The sequence below is a fragment of the Neolamprologus brichardi genome, chromosome 10 (assembly GCF_056152115.1).
Source record: "Neolamprologus brichardi isolate AB-2024 chromosome 10, ASM5615211v1, whole genome shotgun sequence".
Lineage (NCBI taxonomy): Eukaryota > Metazoa > Chordata > Actinopteri > Cichliformes > Cichlidae > Neolamprologus > Neolamprologus brichardi.
Genome location: NC_142113.1, coordinates 8,447,160 through 8,462,353, shown reverse-complemented (window position 1 = coordinate 8,462,353; position 15,194 = coordinate 8,447,160). Strand labels below are relative to the sequence as shown.

The following is a 15,194-nucleotide window of genomic DNA, read 5'->3' as shown; positions in this document are numbered from 1 at the left end:
AGCCGTGAGCCTCTCCTCGATGTTATCCAGCTACACCAAGATGTTATCCAGTTTGGTCATAGAGCATGAGTGTTCACGACAGCTGTGAGCCTCTCCAAGATGTTGTCAGATGTTGTCAGAGTATCAGCACTCACAGCAGCCGCAAGCTTCTTCAAGATGTCATCCGTGCTGCGTCTAATGAGCCCATTCTGAGAAGCCACGGCTCACTCCATCGTTCCAATCAACATAGCGGGCAGCCTTGTGGGGATTTGAACAGCTGTTTCTGCTTTCTTTATTCTTCGATAAGCCAGGGCCAAGCCAGTGCCGATCAGCAAGAACCCTGTTATCATGGTTCCAAAAAGACAGATGTCTTCAATGGGCTCTCCCGAACCCAGGCTTCTCGTCGAGAAGAGTGTGTCAATTGCATTCAGGGACCAGTTGATCAAATCCATAATTCCTTTTTTAGGTTTTAGAAAACAGACTGTGAGACTCTTCCAGGGTAGAGGGAGAGAAGCAGACAAGACTAGACAGAGACATGAGAAAGCCAAGCAGGAAAGATAAGGGAAGGGAGAGGGAGAAAGTGCGAACGCCTTCGTCAAGAGCCAGAGATATCTATTAGTGGTTACAGACAAATTGTGAACTCATGAAGTGAAGGTAAAGTGCTACAGTTCCCTTCAGGCACCTATTGTGCTTTTCCTTATTTTGTATGATATAAACACTGCTGCAATGGTTGATGCTCATATTACACATGGCTTCAGTTGAATTAATGATGCATGTAATTCATTTTTAGTCTTTATTTTGGCTCCATATAAAAGTGGGGAAATTCATGTGTTCCAGCAGCACAGTCCAGAGGCAGATGGAGCATGAGGATTCACACAAAAGTTAAAATAAAAAACAAGAAATGTGCAGAGTGTGAAGGGCAAATTTAGAAGATAAGAAAAAAAGAATACTGTACAGTTATATATATATATATATATATATATATATATAGTATAGTTAAAAATAGCCTACTCAGATTCAAAGAAATGCACAGCTAAGTAGGATAATTTTTTAAAAAGATGTACAAAAAGTGCTGTGAAAAATCTGCTTAACCTCCTAGGACCTGTCCATGTGGACATCACATTTTGGGTTGTCTAGACCAAAATACTAAATTTTGCTCTATGAGGGCCTGATATCCACTAACGAGGACATTATACTGCCATTGTTCTATCGAAAATTAAACCAAATGTCCTCATATGTGGATCTAATTTTTCTCAGAAACAAAAATCTGATTAAAAAAAAATTCAAATAGCAAAGAGAAATTAAAAATGCATGCCATGAAAGAGTTTGGGTCTTAGGAGGTTAAAACAACAATGACAGACTGTTTACAGGAAATTGAAAAACTGCGTATCTATTACTATCACCTTTAAGGGGCTCTCATATATAGGAGGATGGAAGTGTATGGCTCACCACTGGGGTAATGGTGGAGGCTACAGATAATGTGACCTCGCCAACAGCCAAGGCAGCAGCAGATGAAGGGTTGGCCCAGGCCTTCACGTATGAGGAAGACGAGAGTTCTTCTGAACGGAGGGCAGAAGGCGAGTTGGCAGCAGCCTCCACTGTGAGGCCAGTGATATGTATCTCTGATGGCAAAGAGCTGGGCAGCGTGGACACTTTGGCAGCAGAGTTTCCATAGGATGGTGAAGGGGGCAGGTTACTGGGACCTACTGGAATACAGGGCAGAGGTGGCAGATGTGGGGCAGTGACAGCCGGGCCTGCCATAATGGCAGCCAGCTTTGAGGGCACATTAACCGGCAAAGAGTCACAGGACTCCCCATGGGCGGATGTGGTACGGACAGTGAGCTCCTGAGCTGCCAGCAGGGAGTGGATCTGAGAGGGACCCAGGAGGGCACTACCAGCTGTTGGGGAAGACACCTCAAGCACCTTGGATAGAAGAACGATAATCAGACTTTGGTTTAAATATCTGAATACTGGCTTAAAATCAAGATTACAATTTTAAGTTTAAAACAGATATGAAGTTCTTGCCTTCTTTGCGTCAGCATATATAGTGTATCCGGTTACACGGACTCCGTTGGAGGTCCCTGCAGCATCTATAGTGACTGGTAGCCAGCTGATGAGAGCAATTCCAGGAGATGGACCATGCTCCAGCTGAACATCCAGAGGAGCATCGGGGGGGCCTGCAGAGATTTAAAACATCACAGCAAAATAAAGAGCAGCATGTCAAAAACTGAACATAGGACTGAGTAAATGACTCATACTGAAAATACAAAGCTTTGGAGGAGGAATAATGTTTACTATGGGGACATGTTTCTACCAAGAAAGTTGCCATCTATTACTCTAATGGCCACTAGAAAACCATATACCTGAAATCCCAGACTGAGGGCATGGAACTTAAGCAAATTTGAAGGATCATTTGGAGAGATGCAACTCAAATGTATATCACACTGATGATTATACATTATATAGCGTAGTTTATTTCTGAAATCTTAAATACTATTGCCTGGCAAAACGGTACCAACTTCATATGAGTCCATAATTAAAAACACAAAGCATGAACAGTGACTATACTAACACACTACTCTAAGCTTACTTATTTACAAGAGTAAATAAATCCACAGGATCTTTGAAACCTCTCTTCCCTTCACTGTTTACATAATGTAGAAATCAGTAGAAATACTGATATAAAAATGATGCATTGCTTCACGCTGCATTTTCACACTGTCTTTATTTTGCTTACAGTCTTGATTTTCATCTTCATTTGGGTTGCCTGTACCAGCAGTACAGTCATGGGAGGTGTTCCCTACAAGCATTAATGATGTAACTCTCTCACCAATTTGATGGGGACACGTTGCCAAGAGCAAAGTGACATGTACATATGATTAGACTTAAAAGTCTTAAGGAAGCTGGCTTGATAAATTATCTAGCCAAAGCTCTGGTAAGATGTTGCAAAGATTCAGGACAACACAGACAAATAAAATGATTTGAAAGGTCTTGAGTTCATTATACAAGTTCAGATTAAATAATCATCTAACTGGATATATGCGATGATTTGTCTGAGTTTATAGAGGTATAGAATTAATCTGCAAAAACCCCCATCTTTGAGTCTGAACAAACCTTACATGTGCTGCATTTACACATGTCCATCTTAAATGCTTTTACCACGTGTGATACCGGAAATCGTGACAAGCCGTCAGAAAGATAAAAGAGTAAGTCCTGACCTGCCATCAGTGTGGTAAAGGTGATCGTTGCGCTTCTGTGTTCACGTCGCTCCACGGGTAACTCCCATGGCGTGCGGTGCGGCCGTGCCTCCACTTTGACGGTGTACTGCAGGCTGGGCAATAGGTTATTGAGGCACAGCGAGTAGCAGCCAGCCTTCACCAGCTCACACTCCTCGTCATTCAAGGACACAATGTGCACATAGTTACTGTTGCTGGGCAGCCAGGTCAGGTTGGCATTGGTAGCGGTGATCCTCTCCACGCGCAGTTGCGTGGGCGCCACGGAAACGTCCCGACCGACCAGCATGCTGCAGCGGAGCTGGTCCGAGAGACCCTTCTCTGTCAGGCTTTGCACCGACACACGATAGGCCTTGAGGTTTATGTCTAGCCGCTCCAGCACCGCTTTGGTCTGGGCACCGAAGGGCACATTGAGCCGCAGCTCCTGGTCCACATACACATTATAGCTCCACACATTGCCCCACCCAGCCGGCACCAACGGAGGGTCCCAGCCGATGATGATACTCTTGGCAAGCTGCTTGATGAGGGTGAGCTTACGTGGGTAAGGCACAATGTCCACTCCCACCTCTTCCAAGTCCAAGTCTAGGCCGTTGGTGAGGGGGGCTGGGACAGCCAAGGCTGATGCTGAATCTGAGGGGGCTGAGGCAGGGCCAGAGGCAGCAGAGGCCTCTGTCCTCTCTGAGGTGCTGACACCCACGTGGAGACGATGCTGGTGGCTGGCACTGTGCAGGCTGCTGTCTATCAGCGAGTTATGGGACATGTCCACCATCTCTGGGTGATGAGTGCTCATGACATCGTCGTCTGAAACACGTTCCACAAAGTTAGAGGGGACCAGCCCTCTCCGTCCGTCCATCAGTTCGCCTGAAAGGAGCCACCATAAAACACTGTCCTACAGACCGGAAAGTAAAGATTTGTAGATTTACAAAAAAATGACATGATCCCATACCTTCATAGAAGCCATCATCATCCATGTCTCCATATACATAGATGTATTCTCCAGCAGTGAGTGGTAGCTCCACCTCAGGATTGTCATTGGGACCATCATAAGGATTATAGCTGGGGGAGATAAAAATTTTCCATGAAATCGTTTCCATCACATACTTTCATGTTCACCAGAACAATCCCTGTGTTAGTTAATTACTTACCTGTATCTTGCAATAAACACCTGAAGCTTTGCTGCTCCTCTGCTGGCTGGGTAAGGTGCTGGGGCTATGTCAATGTCCAACTCCTCTACTTCACTGGCTGTGTCCACCTGAGAACAGCATGAACAGAGAGACAGTCACCTGACATATCTGAAAAGAACAGGCTAAAAGTAAAGTAAGAGCAAAGTTAAATGGTTTTTAGTCTTTAGTAATAAAGTAAATCTATAGGACTGCAGTTGCAATAAAAGTGAGGTAACTAGGATGACCAAGCACTGTGCTGTAAGTGCCACAATTTGCTACGTACACAAATCAAAATCTTCTGCAAGCTAACACAATGGTCCTGGAACAAGTCTTTCCCTATAGGTCAGATATCTTTCAAAGTTTATTACAGAGAGGTGTTTTAGAAGCTGTTTCTACTGCTTAATTTACTCCATTTATTGTTGCGGCTGACCTAAACAAGTGAAATTCTTTAGTGGAAATCCTTAACCTATTTTAGCCAGCATGAACTCTTTCTTCTGTATCAAGATGTCTTTTATTTTCTTGCCAAAAGGAGAGCACATTTCACGAGTATGATATGCTTTACACATATTATCATACAAGGCCACAAGATAAAGCCATGCCTGTTTGGAAATGACTGCAAAGAAAATCACTTTGTTTGCGAGTGACTTTTTGCCCTTTTTATTGAATACAAACAGGAACAGAACTACTACAGAGCTAGTTAATACCTGGTATAAATGGCTACCTGCATGAAATAACAGCACTTTTTAAGGATAATCACAAACAACTACTGTATACCCTTTATAATCCACAGAGCTGAGTGGATTATCTCACTAAATATGAGCTCTATTGATTGTATGCAGTCGAGTGACTGGATAAAAAGAGTACCAGGCTGCATGCCATGCAGGACCACACACCAGCAGGACAAACATGCTAAATTTTTTGGAGCAAAACCAAAATACTCCACTGGACTCTTCTGTTACAGTGTGCACTAACGTGAGATGACTACAAGTTTAAGGAGAGTTTTTTAATCCATTAAATCCATGCAAACAGTATGGTAATCTCGATCTACTTTCATGTGTCGAAACAAAGAAGGAGAATATCAGGATTAAGAGATGAAGTGCTTCAAACTAACCTATCAACCGTTAGGCTAACTTACTAGATACAGATGGTGGTTTTCAAATGTAGCAGCCACATTAGCTAATGGTGTCAGCTTTAAAACAACTTTACTGTATAACTATAAATTATATTTCATGTAAGACTGTGTTGAAATTTCACATATTTATATCATATTACCATTAATATATGGACCATGTATAAAATAAACAAAAAAACACAAAATGCATGAAAGCATTTTTTCTGATTTGAGAAAAAAGTGATGTACTACACATCGTCTTCACTGCTGGTACCTCGTGAGTTGGGCTTGATTTGTGCGGACTGAGATGGGTGTCAGACTTGGGCGTGAGGTGTGTGGTCTCTGACTTGCTAGAGGAAGAGCCTGACTTGCTGACGCTGATGGTGGGCAGCTCTCGATGCTTGGTGACAGGCGATCGCTCCACCCTGGATAGCCCTGCAGCATGAGGGGTAGCCCCCATGCGTAGTGCAGTGGCCACATCTAGCAGGAGAGAGAGAGGCAGAGGATAATCCACCATCTAGTGAACATACATCAGCCCTCTCACTGCATAACCTGGTTGAATCCACGAGCAGCTAGGCATGTGAAGTCACTGGTTGACATGCAGGGGGCTCAAGGGCTGAACATGGCTGATTAAAAAGAGGAAGGAAAAAAAGTCCTATCTCCATCTGTCAGTGGTCACACTATAAAGACAACATGTTTCACACGAGGACTGGTAAGAGACTTAACCTGCTCCATGCTCCACACACTGACTGTCTCATGCAATGGTGAGAGTAACAGATCAGCTCTGTTACGGTGCTGGACTGTTAACGGTGACCGTGCAGGTAAGATGACAGGTCAACGCATGCGGTGCTTTTGTAACACTGTCCAACACATATTATGAGTAACAGAGACGGCGGGCATACCAAGTGGGTCATTGCCCTCGGGGCAGGAGACAGTGTCACCTCCCTCGAGACTCCAAAAGGCTATTTCACCTAGAGTCACCATATCCCATGAGCCACCAGTGCAGTCTAAAACACATGAACATTGTAAGAGAAAAGGGTTGGATATACACAGTAGGAAAGAGTTGGTCTAGATTTGCACTATCTATGTATTTGTTGCTGCTGGGATTGAGGTTACAGTATAACACAGAGAGAGAACGTCACATTAAGAAGAAGGACTGGGTATTGTGTATTGTGTCCTTATTGTTCAGAAGTCAATGATAAAATATCTCGAAATTAAAATCTGGAAGGATGCATTCCTGATCATTATATATATGGATAATTTTAAAGAACTCTTTTCTATAAGTGGCTCAGTGCTCTCTACCAAGCCATCATCTGTGTCAACTACACCAACTACGATTCTATAACATGAAAGCAAAATTATTGTTAAACAATGATTTGGCAAATTATCTTGAAACAAGACATAGTAAGTCAGATTGTTTGATTTTCCTTTTGGTCATTAAGCAAGTGAAGTGAAGCAACCACTTACCTCGCTCTGTAGTCAGGCCCACCCCGTTGGTCAGAACCGACAGGGTGGGGTTGTTGAGGAGGCTAGAGCTGGCCAGGTCCACCTTTGAGGCCTGCATTCGAAACTTCTCCAACTCTTGGGACAGCAGGCCAAACTGTTCGCTCTGGCTTCGACATTTCTCCTCCAGCTCTCGTACCTTCGACTACACAGAAGGCAGAACCAATATAATGCACACAAACAGTGCCAGTGTGACTTGTGTGTGAGAAAATCCACCTTTCAACATTATTAGATGTGATGTCCTCAATTTGTTAATCAGATCATTTCAGGTGGAACTGTGTGATGTGTTACCTTTATACTTTAGGTTTTTTCTGGACACACTTTAACCTGATGTCTACGAGCGAATGAGCTTTGCCTAAGTTAGCAGTACAGTGTGTGAATGTAGGGATGTGAGTGGTAAGGTGGATTTCTCCTTTTAATCAGCAATCTATCACCGTCAGTGTCCTGCAGAAACCTTCAATGCCATTAAATCAATTTCCTTAGAAACTATGGAAAAGCTTTTTATGATTAGGGCCACTTTCTATACATCTGATTTTTTATGTTTAGGACTGTTTTGGAAGATGGACAAATAAGACAACAAAATGTGGCAAACACAAATGAATGCATGAAATAACGTAATCCACAACGCAAATATGGGTTTCTGCAAGACAGACAATGTTACGAGTCCCTACATCATTTGTTAGAATCTGCGAAGACAAATGACAAAGACTGGCTGGGTAAATGGAAAGGAAAAAGGGAGGCAGGCAAAGGGGGAGGGGAAACTGGAGTAAAGTATTTATGAGGTGTTACATGTTGCTTCTATTTAACACTCGGCTTGCAATCACTTTTATGACAGCGGGGTAATTTGGCAGAACACTACTTGTCTCTGTCTTACTGGGTTTCTAAATGTAGCTGATTTCACTTCCGGTTGCGGTGGGAGTTTCCTGGCAGGCTGATCTGACAAAAGCCTTCACACGAAAGTGTCTGAACAACATTTCCTGTTAGTGCTCACCTACGCAAAGCCTGTAGGCAATTCTTATCTAGCTGCACTGAGCTGGGGGGTAATGAGTATTAAAACACTGACGCAAATCATTTGTAAAACCTCAGATGAATACTATCAGAAATTTACCAAATTTCCCAGCGGAGCCCACCCGAGGGATTAATAAAGTTGTATCTAATCTAATCTAAATGGCAATGAGACTATTTGCGTACATGGAATAAGATTAAACAACCCGATAATTGTAGTAAGTGCTGTCAGTGCAGCTGGGAGTGATAAATGTGTTATACACATACACTAACCCCTAACCCTACACCCCATATGAATGACCTGATTTAAATGCAAATCGGTAACCATAAAAAAATAAATAAATAAAAGAGAAAGGCAACAGCCTCAGATGAGCAACTGTTCACAAGTGAAGCATTTCTGAGGGGCTGTTTTACACTAATTAATGTTGAATAGAGTTCCATCAATTTCAAGGAACTAAATAAAAGCAACTGGGGTTTGGGTGGTTCTAAGGACCAGGGCTGGGTGGAGGTCCTGTTGAGGAGAAGATAAAAAGCTCTTGAACACGAGGTTCAAGAAATACCTGCATGCAGTCCAGTGTACTCTGCTTAGCAAAAAAGGCACAAAGCACAAAGAAAAGATGCAAATGCATGTGTGTGAAGGACTGAAACTGGAAAAGACTAAATTAAATATTAATAGAGTAGAAACACAGCAGTCAGAGTCCAGGTCAGCAAGGAAATCCGCTCACAAGCCAGAATCACTAGAATGTCTCTCAGCCCATAGCAGCCCACACCTGACACACACACACACACACACACACACCTCATAATCTAGCAAAACCTGTTTTTTAACAGAGTGAGTAAGGCTGGGTGTTTTGTTGGCAAGTAAAACATGGGCTTTTGGGAGGGAAAGAGACTTTCTCCTGTGATGCTTTGGTTTAAATACAGACAGAAAGTGAGAGAAACACAGCCAAGAGGAAGGAAACGAGGCATTTTGAAAACAGGAGCAACTATACTCTACCAGCTCTCTCCGCAACACGAGCTGAGTCAACTCCTAAAATAAAATACACACTGCTTTAAGTAACAAACTCTCGCAGCAAAATGAACCGTGAGAAATAAGGAACACAGACAACAGGAATGTAAAGTCATCAACTGTGGATGATGACATTTTTGATTTTTTCCCTCCTTTTTAGTTTCTTTTTTTTAAATGTTCAGCATCAGCAGCCAATCAGAGGCAGGGGGATTTCAACTGTCATCTGCTATCTGGATTCATTTTGAATTCTTACGCTGACACAGAGAGCAAGCACAAACGTCACAAAGCAGCAGAAGAGCCATCTGTTCAAACGGTTTTCAGGCCTACTAGAGCTACAAAAATATAAGTACTTTCTGCCACAGCTTCTCAGCCAGGTGTTTAGATAAGAATAAAGATCCCAGTAAATTATAATTCCAGGCTTCTTTAGAAGAATGAATCGTCTTTTGACCTACTAAAAAAAGAATGAAATGTCTTTAAACCTACTAAAAACCTGGTGAGAATTTTGCTCTGTTTTAAAAGACAGAAACACTTTATTTAGTGAATTTAAGCTGAAAGGAATACATTAGCTTATATCACATAGAGACATTTTTTCTTGTTACTCTTTAATGCTTCACTCTTTTGTGGGACACTGCCAGCTTTGGATTTGATCCTAAGTCCTCCTAAATGCTTGAAAGCACCTCAGGGCTACGCAGTCTGGCAGTACAAAAGCATGGTCTGGCACAGAGTTGTTTTACTTGCTTTTGTGCTTCCCCGTGCAGACATAATAGTGTCACATACACTCACCTCCAGCATCTGAACCACTCCTTCATGCTCCCTCTTGGCGAATAACTGAGCCTGATGATTAAAAAAAAACATTCAATTCATGGTAAACTTTCATCATAAAATTCACTTTCACAGCATAGCAAACAGCACTGACAAAATTCTTTATTGGTGCCCAAAGGTTGCCCCCTGCTGGAGAAAGTGCCCCATTTTTCTTAACTACACTGAAAGTAACCCACAGGCTATGAGAGCATAACTTTAGCAAGATCGAAACCAAAAAATCCCCCAAAACTCAAGGCTGTATTTCTTACCCGCTGTAACCTTTTGATTTCATCCTGTTTGAACTTAAGGATAGCCAGTGCTTGCTCATGTTCCAATTCCAGCTGCTGCCTTCGCTCGGCGACCTCTCGCATGTGCTGTTCAGAAGGAAAAGAATTTATCAGCAGGGACACTAAGGAGCAAAACTGACAATAGCGCACCAAGCATCTGACTCAGATAGTACCTTTAGGACCTGCTCTAGGTTCTCCAGTTTGGCACGGAGTCTCTGGTTCTCCTCGAGAACTGAATTGCGTTGAGCGGTCACTTCAGAGAGATCTTCCCTCAGCTCCTCATTCTCAGCCCGAGTCTGGGAAATAGCAACAGGTTATCCCATCATAGCATTAAGATTGGCTATCACAACTGTCAGTGATGATGACCAAAAACATGATTTTTATACACAAAATAAAACCTATATATCTCGAGCAGCGTCACCGACCTGGTCGAGCAGCTGTGCCTTCCTCCTGAGGAGATCTGCCTCCTCCTTTAGTTGCTCATTTTTGCCTCGCTCATCCTCAAGCTGGCTCTCCTGTTCCAGAAAAACACAAAACCACACTCATACAAACATGTGGAAATCCACGTCTACCCCTCTGCTGTCATTATGTCCATCGCAGCTGTGCTTTAAAGAAAGTATGACAGAAGGAAACAATGGAGCACAAGGTTCACTTACCAAATCCAGACATCTCTTCTGTCGCTTCTTTACTTCATGCTCAAGATTTTCACATTCTTTTCTTTTCTTGCTCAGTTCACTTTCCTGAAAGAAGAGAAAAAACAAGGATAGTTACACTTAATCTTTAATTTGGAAACTCAGGTCAGGCTTTAAACTAAAACTCTCAAAATGCACATAATATATCATACAAAAACAAAACAATAAATACGAATCATTTGCATCATGTACATTTTGCAAAATGGGAAACAATCCTTGCAGTTTCCATAGTGACCTCTGACAGGACAGCAATGAGGCATTACAAAGCTTAGCATCCTTTAATTATTCTAAATGCAGCTTACATGCAGGAGCAGCATAGGAGAAATCAGCTTATTTCACTGTGGCTCCAGGACCTCAATCAAGCATTACCCCTGTGTTTGTGATGTGGGAGCTACAGGACAGAGGCTAATTGCAGACCACCAGCAGCTGACTGGAAGAGACACTGTACTCTCACCAGGGATGACACAGCAAGACAATAAAGATAATTAAACTACAACCTGTGCTCTGATTTGCTTGATTGTGTTTGAGTTGCGTTCTTTTGAAGGCCTGACTAACAGTCACATTACAGCTGGGAAGCTAAACTACCACATCTGATTGTACTGTGTGGAATTCAAATACAACATGGTCACATTACAAAAACATTTCTCACTGAGCTGATCATTCATTGTCACACTAAATGTCTTGTCTCCATGGTGAAGACTACCGCAGGTATCCTTTGATTCACACTTTTGTTCCTTTCTAACTTCCATTAGAATATTTAAAACAGCTATGCCACACATTATAAATATGAAGAAAACAAGACTTTTATTTTGAAAAACAGATGCAACAATGTGACAAGGAGGGGAATTTATTCTTCAGCACGGGGTCATTTTTCACTCTAAAAATAACGATATTAGCAAGATCATCCTTTCAGAGAATGTTACCTGATCAAGACAGATTAAGTTGCTTGTGTCATTCTGTTAAACTAGAAAGATCACAAAACTTCTTTCCTTTGCAGAGGTCACTTCATCTAAAGTTCAAGTATCAATTTGACAATAAGGGGGAAGAAAATAAAGTTTTGTAAAACATGGACCCAACATCTATCTTATTTCACTGTTAATTCTCTTATTAGGATAACACAACTCATAGCATAATATGATACTTAGTGCTTTTTTCGTACAGTCCTAATAAAAAGTTTAAGACCAGTTGAAAAATGGCAAAAAAAAAAATCATATTTTGCATGGTTGCATCTTAACAATGTTCCAAGTAGGGCTTCAACATGCAACAAGAAGAAATGGGAGTGAGAGAAAACATTTTTTGAGCATGCAATTTATTGAAAGCAACGCTTAAACTGAAACTGGCTGTTTTACAGCTGATCAAAAGTTTCCCATATGGGAAAGATATATATAAATCTTATAAAGTTTGTATCTGTCTTGTGTGAAACTTGTATGAAAAGCATACAAGAGTGAAAACAGATATAAGATTCCTTGAAAAATTATATAAATGAAACTTGTATGTTTTGGATACTTACTAAAACAATATATGAAAGTAATGAGAAAGTGGCCACTTTCATGAGTAAATCATGTAAGCCTTACATGATTCACTATATGAAAGTGGCCACTTTCATGAGTAAATCATGTAAGCCTTATATGATTCACTATATGAAAGTGGCCACTTTCATGAGTAAATCATATAAGTTTTTACTATTTCTTTTCGATATGGGTTAGGACCACATGCCTAATCTGTGCAAAAATGTGGATTCATTGTCATTTTCTGTCAGGTAGTCACGTCAGGTAGTCACACAGGTAGTCACACGTTCAAAAAGCCTTTCCCTTTTTGAACGTGGTCAGGTTGTTGAACTGTATAAGTAGGGTCTCTCGCAGCGCGCCATTGCTGCTGAGGTGAGATGCAGTAAGACAGTCATTTGGAATTTCCTAAATGATCCTGAGGGTTATGGAACAAAAAAGTAAAGTGGAAGACCCCAAAAAATTTCAACAGCACTGAGCCAGAGGATCCAATTGCCTGTCTGTCAAGACACTGGACGATCCTCGACCCAAATTAAGGCTGTTACTGGTGCCGACTGCAGCCCCACAACCATCAGATGGCATCTGAGTCTGAACGGCTTCAAAAACAAAAAATATCTTCAAAGGCCTTGTCTCCTTGAATGGAACAGAACAGTTTGGAAGAAGAATTATCAATGAAATCTGAGTTTCTGTCACATCAGCCTCCTAAGACAGCCTCCAAGAAAAGAAAGGCTTGTTTGCTCTATGGCACACAACTGCAATGTTTAAACTTTGCTAAACAACACGAAAAGAAGTCCAGTGAAACCTGGAAGCACCTCCTTGGTTCAGCTGAGACTAAGATGAAATTGTTTGAGTCAGGACAAACACAGTGAATGCATAGTCCTGCCATTAACACTCTGAGATGAGTGTGCAATAACAGTTGAGCTGAATGTAAACATTATAGCCAAATGTTGGCTGACAAAGATGACTCTTTGTCATCCTCAGTCTTCTGGCTGAGGAGGAATAGTCCAGGCTGATAATCACACGAGGCTTCCCAAAGAAGAAAAGAGTGAAAACCATCACAGGGACAGGAATGTTACCCAACTTTAAACCAATAGCTTATCAATGACATATTTTCAAAAAGGTAGCAGATAGCAGGTTTAAAAATGTTCTCTGATGAATGGCAGAACAATCCATGCAGCAGTGAAGCACTTAAGGAATGTTGGTATACTGACATATTAAAAGGTAAAGTGAAGTAAAGTTTGTCACTTGTGTGAACACGTGACACATGCACAAGTGACCTCCACAAACAAAACAAACAATCACAAATGTCATGTATTCATATCTTGTGGGGACATCTAATTGACATAATGCTTTCCCTAGCCACTTATACCCTTACCATAACCATAACCCACTTGTAACCCTGTCACTAAAACCACATTTTGAGTCTCAAAAATGCCTTCAGACTTGAGGGGACTGGAATTTTGGTCTCCATAAGGGCTGTTCGTCCCCACAAATATGTGTGTGTGTGTGTGAACACACACACACACACAAACTTGAATAACAATACAATACATCACCACCAAAGTCAGTACAATAAAACCAATCATAAAAAAACAACATAAGCCAGAGAGTAAAAGAGCTTACAGCCCAGGTGTTTACCTTCTAAACAAATAAAGATATCTGCACCAGTAATTGACACAGAAGATGATGATGATGATGATGATGATGAAGGAAATTCAGCATTTAAGGAGGACCTACGACCAATGTGTTATTAATTGTATGCAAATACTTCATAGTCAAACAGGATCTACAGGCCTGCAGGCTAAAGATTAAATTCTCTTTAAAACAAAATCTGCTGCCATCCAAGCAGGTCTGTGTGTTCCTCTTAATGCACAGTAGTGCACTTATGACAGTGCTACATTAGCATGCCAACATGCACTCAATGACAGTGTTCAGTGTCCCAAAGAAACCCCACCCTGCTTCTCTCAATGACTATCGCCCTGTAGCCCTCACCTCAGTAGTGATGAAGTGCTTTGAACGCCTGGTCAGAGACTTCATCATTTCTTCACTACCAGACACACTGGACCCACTACAGTTCGCTTACCGTCCAAATCGTTCCACAGACGATGCCATCTCTCATCTCCTCCACACATCACTTACTCACTTGGACACTAGAAGGGGGAATTATGTTAAAATGCTCTTCATAGACTACAGCTCTGCATTTAATACCATAATTCCCTCCACACTCACCACCAAGCTGGAGCATCTGGGACTCAGCTCATCTATGTGTCAGTGGATCTCCAACTTCCTAACTGGCAGACCACAGGCAGTAAGGATGGGCGGACATGTCTCAGCCTCCACCATTCTCAGCACTGGAGCCCCCCAGGGGTGTGTTCTGAGCCCCCTGCTGTACTCCTTGTACACATATGACTGTGTGGCCACTACCAGCTCCACCACCATCATCAAGTTTGCTGACGACACCGTCGTGGTGGGCCTGATCTCTGACAACAACGAGACGCCCTACCTGAAGGAGATTAGGAATCTGGAGAACTGGTGCCAGAGGAACAACCTCCTTCTAAACGTCAGTAAGACAAAGGAGTTGATAGTGGACTTCAGCACTAAGCAGGAGAGGAACTACCAGACCCCCGTCATCAACGAGTGCCCAGTGGAGAGAGTGGACAGCTTCAAATACCTCGGAGTTCACATCACGCAGGACCTGTCATGGTCCTGTCACATCAACACCGTGGTGAAAAAGGCCTGTCAGCGTCTCTACCACCTCAGACGCTTGAGAGACTTCCGACTGCCCCCCAAGGTGCTCAGGAACTTTTACTCCTGCACCATAGAGAGCATCCTGACGGGAAACATCTTAACCTGGTTCGGGAACAGCACCATGCAGGACAGACGAGCTCTACAGAGGGTTGTGCGTT

At 42.3% G+C, this 15,194-nt stretch overlaps 1 protein-coding gene across 9 annotated transcripts in view; it reads right to left on the bottom strand.

The window, feature by feature from the left end:
• Window positions 1-15,194, bottom strand: part of tspoap1 (TSPO associated protein 1) — an 82,380-nt gene that overhangs the window by 14,168 nt on the left and 53,018 nt on the right. For 5 of the 9 annotated variants that reach the window (XM_035911458.2, XM_087847137.1, XM_087847140.1 and 2 more), the window contains 14 exons: window positions 10,748-10,831; window positions 10,517-10,606; window positions 10,265-10,387; window positions 10,074-10,178; window positions 9,787-9,837; window positions 8,992-9,024; window positions 6,954-7,134; window positions 6,389-6,493; window positions 5,761-5,966; window positions 4,358-4,464; window positions 4,159-4,268; window positions 3,198-4,073; window positions 2,005-2,156; window positions 1,429-1,902 (listed from right to left, as the gene is read on the bottom strand). In XM_035911458.2, the coding sequence (XP_035767351.2) occupies window positions 1,429-1,902; window positions 2,005-2,156; window positions 3,198-4,073; window positions 4,159-4,268; window positions 4,358-4,464; window positions 5,761-5,966; window positions 6,389-6,493; window positions 6,954-7,134; window positions 8,992-9,024; window positions 9,787-9,837; window positions 10,074-10,178; window positions 10,265-10,387; window positions 10,517-10,606; window positions 10,748-10,831 (2,697 nt within the window). Of the gene's footprint in view, window positions 1-1,428; window positions 1,903-2,004; window positions 2,157-3,197; window positions 4,074-4,158; window positions 4,269-4,357; window positions 4,465-5,760; window positions 5,967-6,388; window positions 6,494-6,953; window positions 7,135-8,554; window positions 8,576-8,991; window positions 9,025-9,786; window positions 9,838-10,073; window positions 10,179-10,264; window positions 10,388-10,516; window positions 10,607-10,747; window positions 10,832-15,194 lie in introns of all 9 variants that reach the window. The other 4 variants (XM_087847139.1, XM_087847143.1, XM_087847136.1 and 1 more) reach the window with 3 other exon arrangements.